The sequence below is a fragment of the Sinocyclocheilus anshuiensis genome, unplaced genomic scaffold (assembly GCF_001515605.1).
Source record: "Sinocyclocheilus anshuiensis isolate Anshui unplaced genomic scaffold, SAMN03320099.WGS_v1.1 scaffold261, whole genome shotgun sequence".
Classification (NCBI taxonomy): domain Eukaryota; kingdom Metazoa; phylum Chordata; class Actinopteri; order Cypriniformes; family Cyprinidae; genus Sinocyclocheilus; species Sinocyclocheilus anshuiensis.
The window spans coordinates 237,885-244,184 of NW_015536515.1; the positions used below are offsets into that span (position 1 = coordinate 237,885).

The following is a 6,300-nucleotide window of genomic DNA, read 5'->3' on the forward strand; positions in this document are numbered from 1 at the left end:
TCTTTGTGTCATTTTGTGAATCATTTTAATGTAAGTTTTTGTTTTTAATAAAGTATGTCTATATAGTTTTTATTTATTTTTTATTCATTATTCATTAGTTTTAGTTTATTTTTTTTAGATTATTTCGTTTATTTATCTTATTTAATTTAATTTAGTGTTTATTTAATTTAAATTATATTGCAAGTATAATTAAGTATATTAATATATATATATACACCAAGTATACAATTATATTAATAATTTAACAAATAATTCTAGATATATATATACACACAAAGTTATATATTATATGTATATCAATATTTTTATATATATATATATATATATATATATATAAAATCCCTTTTTTAATATATAATTTTAGAAAAATGTATAGGAATATAGGAACCTGAACAGTAATCTGGACAGCAGGGGGAAAAAATAAATAAATACATAAAATACAAAATCACAGTATACTGTGGGAGACAAACTTTTTTTCATTTAAAAAATGAATTAAATGAAGTATAAATAATAAATACTTACCTTCCAGTGGGATTATGGCAGCCACAGGAGTGAGATCCACCACCCTATAGCTGGTCGGACTGATGCAGTCATCCAGTTTAATAAGACGCTCTTGAGAACACTGGGCCATGCCGTGATCACTAGTGATGATGACGTTTATTTTCCCCCATAATCCCGTTTTGTTGAGCTGCTCCATCAGGAAGCCTATATGACCATCCACTTCCTTTAAAACCCTGCTCATCTCTGTGGTGTTCTCCGGGCCGTATATGTGTCCACTCCGGTCGGGCTCTTCCCAATACAGAGCGGCAAACTTCACAGATTTGTCCGTGGTCATCCACTGTGTGAGGTTTCCCAGCCTTTCTTGGAAAGTCACCTTGGGGTCATACTCGAATTTGTATTTTAATGTGTGGTTTTGAATATTGACATCCGTTCCTGGCCACATAGCAGCCGCTGCCTTATATCCAGACTCCTCCACGGACACCCAAATCGGAGTGGCTTCGTTCCACCAGAAAGGGTCACTGTCATTCTGAATGGAGAACGTCTTTTTCGACACCGGGTCGTACATAATACTGGCCAGTATCCCGTGGCTCTCCGCGTACAGACCTGTGACGAGACTGTAATGATTGGGAAAGGTTTTCGTCGTGATTAGATTATTTCGTTTATTTATCTTATTTAATTTAATTTAGTGTTTATTTAATTTAAATTATATTGCAAGTATAATTAAGTATATTAATATATATATATACACCAAGTATACAATTATATTAATAATTTAACAAATAATTCTAGATATATATATACACACAAAGTTATATATTATATGTATATCAATATTTTTATATATATATATATATATATATATATATAAAATCCCTTTTTTAATATATAATTTTAGAAAAATGTATAGGAATATAGGAACCTGAACAGTAATCTGGACAGCAGGGGGAAAAAATAAATAAATACATAAAATACAAAATCACAGTATACTGTGGGAGACAAACTTTTTTTCATTTAAAAAATGAATTAAATGAAGTATAAATAATAAATACTTACCTTCCAGTGGGATTATGGCAGCAACAGGAGTGAGATCCACCACCCTATAGCTGGTCGGACTGATGCAGTCATCCAGTTTAATAAGACGCTCTTGAGAACACTGGGCCATGCCGTGATCACTAGTGATGATGACGTTTATTTTCCCCCATAATCCCGTTTTGTTGAGCTGCTCCATCAGGAAGCCTATATGACCATCCACTTCCTTTAAAACCCTGCTCATCTCTGTGGTGTTCTCCGGGCCGTATATGTGTCCACTCCGGTCGGGCTCTTCCCAATACAGAGCGGCAAACTTCACAGATTTGTCCGTGGTCATCCACTGTGTGAGGTTTCCCAGCCTTTCTTGGAAAGTCACCTTGGGGTCATACTCGAATTTGTATTTTAATGTGTGGTTTTGAATATTGACATCCGTTCCTGGCCACATAGCAGCCGCTGCCTTATATCCAGACTACTCCACGGACACCCAAATCGGAGTGGCTTCGTTCCACCAGAAAGGGTCACTGTCATTTAGAATAGAGAAATTCTTTTTCGACACCGGGTCGTACATAATACTGGCAAGTATGCCATGGCTCTCCGCGTACAGCCCTGTGACGAGACTGTAATGATTGGGAAAGGTTTTCGTCGTGAACACATTGGTCAGCTCGCGCACAAGGACGCCATCGGAGAAGAACTTCTCGAGATTGGGAAAAGAGTATTTGTTTAGGTAGTCTGCACGAAAGCCATCAAACGACACCAGGAGGAGCGGCGGCGCGGCGTTTCCAGATTCCAGTCCTGTTTGGTTTCCGGTCGACACAGACAGGGTTAATCCACTACAGGCGATGAGAGCGCACAGATAACCACTGACCTGCATCCTGAGGTGTGCTTGTGGCAGTCACTTTCTTCACTGTGGATATATGAAAACTATTTATAACAGACAGACCAACGCTTGTTCAAGTGAAAAGAAAGAATTTTTACCCACAAGTCATCAATTTCCTCATTAACACACACTTGACAATTCATCAGTCGACAATCCTACTTAACTTGTGACCATTACCAACCTACCCTGAACTTTACTGACCGCATATATTGCATGTGGGTCAAAGATGTTAAGATGTCCCCATCAAAATAAATTTACAAAAGTGATTTTATGTCCAGAGAAAGCACATTAAATGTAAGTAAAGTGTCTACTTTTAAAGGGGTCCTATTATGCTTTTTCACTTTTTTAATTTTAGTCAGTGTGTAGTGTGTATGTTTGGGCATAAAAAAGATCTAGAAAGTTACAAATCTCAAAGTCCACCCCAAAGGGAGATATTTCGTTTTTTAAAAATCCCTTTTCAAGAACTACAACGAACGGCTCGTTTGGACTACAGCGTTTGTTTTCCGGGCTTTGTGATATCACAAAGCGGCTCATTAGAATATCATTACAAATAATTCCTGCCTACAGAAATTCGAATGGTTGGGGGGTGAGGAGGGGCGAGGTTGTGGTTAGAACGCTTGGTTGAGTGAGTGCATCAGACGAGACGACGACGAAGAAGTGCTGCTGCAGAGTTAGTGCGTCAGAGAAAACCAAGCAGAAGAGCTGCTGTGCTGTAGCGTAACATTTTTGGCATGTCTAGAACAATTCTTACAAGTACAACACGACGTAGCTGGGCGCCGCGAGAGCATGTTCTAGTACACCCCCAAAACAAAATCAAGACTTTGAAATGAGCATAATAGGACCCCTTTAAGGTTTCACATAAGTTTTTGGAGAATAAAATGTCAACATTTGGTTGAAATAATGTTACACTGTCATTCAGTGTAACACAATATTTATGTAAAAATTCAAACAACATGCTTATTTCTTCTGTAAATCAGGGGAAAATGTATGATATTTATTTTTTGCTCAGAAAAACAAAATTGCAATTAAATTAAACAGAACAACAACAATTTAAAGCAGTATTACACTTATCGTTTTTATGCTTAAACTCTTTTTCGTCTTTGACCCATGTACAACTTAAACTTTCTTTAAACTTACTTTATTTCAACTAGTTGCCAAATAGACATATCAAAAAATAAAATAAAAATTCTTACTTATTTCAGCTATTTGACAAGGCAACAGTTCTCATTTTAATTTAGTTTAAGTATTAAAATCTAAGGTTAGTAATTGGGCAAAAACGACTAAAAGATGAAATCTGTAATAATCGATACTCAAGATAATTGCACATAATGTTTCATTGTACATAGCCTACAAAGATAATTCACTGTTTTGTGTTAATTTTCTAACAACTTTGATTTTTTTCCATCTGATTCATTGATTCATCGATTATCAAAATAATCACTAGTTGAGCCCTAGTTAGTAAAGATACATTTTGTATTATGATAAAGGCTGTAGCGAAATATTAGCTATTAAAGAAGTTATTTAATCATTTTATTTCAGAGTCAATTTTATTTTTATTTTTATACATTCAAAGTTAATTGAAGGCTAGCATACAGTTGTGTTAAAGTCTATTGATCACGTGATCTATATTAAACACTTCTTTAAGGTCAGTGCCATAATCAGATCTTTATTCCTGGACAAATTATTTTTTTAAAAGTTTCACTTTTCACAATTTTAAGCAATCAAATGCTTTCAATTGCAGAGCCACACATATATTTATAGACTTGCAGCTCTGAACCCATGACCAGGAACTTCACCTGTTAGTCAATACTGGACAGTCCCGAAGATGTTTCACCTAATAAATGTCCACTTTCCCTTACTTTAACTTAGAAAAAAAGGAAATGACATATAATTATTAATATCAATATTTATAATAAGTAAAACTTCTGTGTAAAATATGTGTTTTGTGTAACAAGGAAGTGATACAGGAAGCACCTGAGGACAAAACGTGCTTCTAAATCCAATACTGAAAGTGAGCAGGTGCAAAACATATTGGATCACATTTACTGGAGCTGATCAATAATCAATACAGGCCTGATTGAAACCCATTTATAATTCAACGCAATTCTATAATGTCCAATGGGCGTTTCGAAGATAGAACGTTCACAATAAACTACGAAAATTGCAACCTAAAGGAAAAAAATTTGACAGTCTCGCACTATACGGCTCTGATCACATTATTACTGATGGTGCATCGATTATGATATAGATGATCAATGACGGTTTTGGCAAAACTTAGCCATCAAGGAACTAAAAAGACGAAACATGACCGTACCTTTCTGCTCGGGACGTCGGAAAGCGTATATTTTAAGTGCAGTCACATTAAACTCTTCGGTGGTGTCGATCTGATTTATAAAGTCAAATATGTTCTGGGTTTGGTGCAGTTTCTCGCGCTTCCTCAAACGCAATACCGGCGTGACGTCACAGCATGACTGACAGATCCAGCAGCCAATGAAAGCGAGGGACGTCCCACTGCAGGTGCTTTTCACTTTTCACTTTTCACTATCACTGATCTAGAGTAATATATATATATTTATTTTTTGTATATACGACCTTCTTTTGAATTGAGCACAACTAATGTGAAAAAAATACGGACTTTTACATTAACCGTTCCCAACTCAATCCGAGTCCAGCCATCTTCAAGAAACGGCTAAAAACGCATCTCTTCCGCCTCATTTTTTTTTTGAGAAAAAAAAAAAAACTCGACCCTCTAACACTTGCACTCTCTATTCTATTTCTATTCTTACCACTTGTTTTCTTTTAAAAAAGAAAAGAAGAGAGCCTCTAACACTAATATTCTCTATTCTTTTTCTATTCTTGTTTTCTTTTTATTTATAATATAAATGACCCTCTAACACTAGCATTCTCTATTATTTTTCTATTCTTTTGACTTATTTTATTTTTTATGAATAAAATAACTAGCGTTCCCACATTATTTTCTCTCTTCTTGTTTTCTAAATGTAGAATGTACTGCGTTAGACTAACCGAAACTTGTCACAGCACTTAGGCTACATATTATTGCCCTTTTGTTGGTTTTGATTGCTTCTATTGTCCTCATTAAGGCGCATGGGATAAAATCGTCTGCTAAATGTCTAAATGTAAATGTAATACATCCGGTTCAGAACGATCTTGAATTAGAATAGTATTCTTTTTTTCTCTTCCGAAGTAAAATTTCAATATCATATTTTTACCAGCTGCTGAATAAACAATAAAACCACACTGTCATCTTAAAGGTTCGTGTCTATACAGAATTTTAGAAATAAATAAACAAACAAATAAATCTAGCACCTGAGTAACAAATGTGACAACTAGCCCCGCATTGGACTCTGTCTGAATGCGGTTTGGTGAAGGTAGGTTGCTACTCAAACATTTATCTCTATAATAACATATAGAGAGGTCACTAGATAGTCTTCACGAGCGCTGTCATTGAAATGCAGTTCATAATTTGTCTGTTTTCTCTCAGCGTGTCGTCTGGAATATTTCCTCTGTGATACTGTATTTGTAGAAATGATCTCGAGGCTGATTTCGTCTAAGAAAATACGAGTATTAGTTTTTAGAGAGATCTGTGCATTAATTAAGGCTGTTGTGTGACCTAAATGATCTTTCATGAAATGTCCTTAACATTAATAAACTACACAAACAGGTCAGTTGCAGCAGGTTAGTTGTTCTCTTCACCTGATTAGGATCAAGGAACCAGTCAGAGAGTAAGAAAATATCACTGTCATACACTATATACCTTATAAACTCTGTATTGATGTATGTCTTTTAATGAAAAATATTATTTTAATTAATATATAAATAATAAATAATAGATAACATAAAATTATTTTATATAAAATATTAAAAAAAATTAT

The 6,300-nt window shown here is 34.9% G+C and overlaps 2 protein-coding genes across 2 annotated transcripts in view; one reads left to right on the forward strand and one right to left on the reverse strand.

The window, feature by feature from the left end:
* LOC107693088 (bis(5'-adenosyl)-triphosphatase enpp4-like) overlaps positions 1-2,416 on the reverse strand; it is a 6,487-nt gene extending 4,071 nt beyond the window's left edge. Inside the window, 1 exon segment of the mRNA XM_016492337.1 lies at positions 1,555-2,416. Within this exon segment, the coding sequence (XP_016347823.1) occupies positions 1,555-2,401 (847 nt within the window). The 5' untranslated portion in view covers positions 2,402-2,416.
* Positions 2,417-5,765: 3,349 nt separating this feature from the next.
* The window catches only part of LOC107693098 (protein FAM167A-like), a 5,222-nt gene continuing 4,687 nt past the window's right edge, over positions 5,766-6,300 (forward strand). Inside the window, exon 1 of the mRNA XM_016492345.1 lies at positions 5,766-5,796. The gene's annotated coding sequence lies outside the window, so the exon portion shown is untranslated. The remainder of the gene's footprint in view (positions 5,797-6,300) is intronic.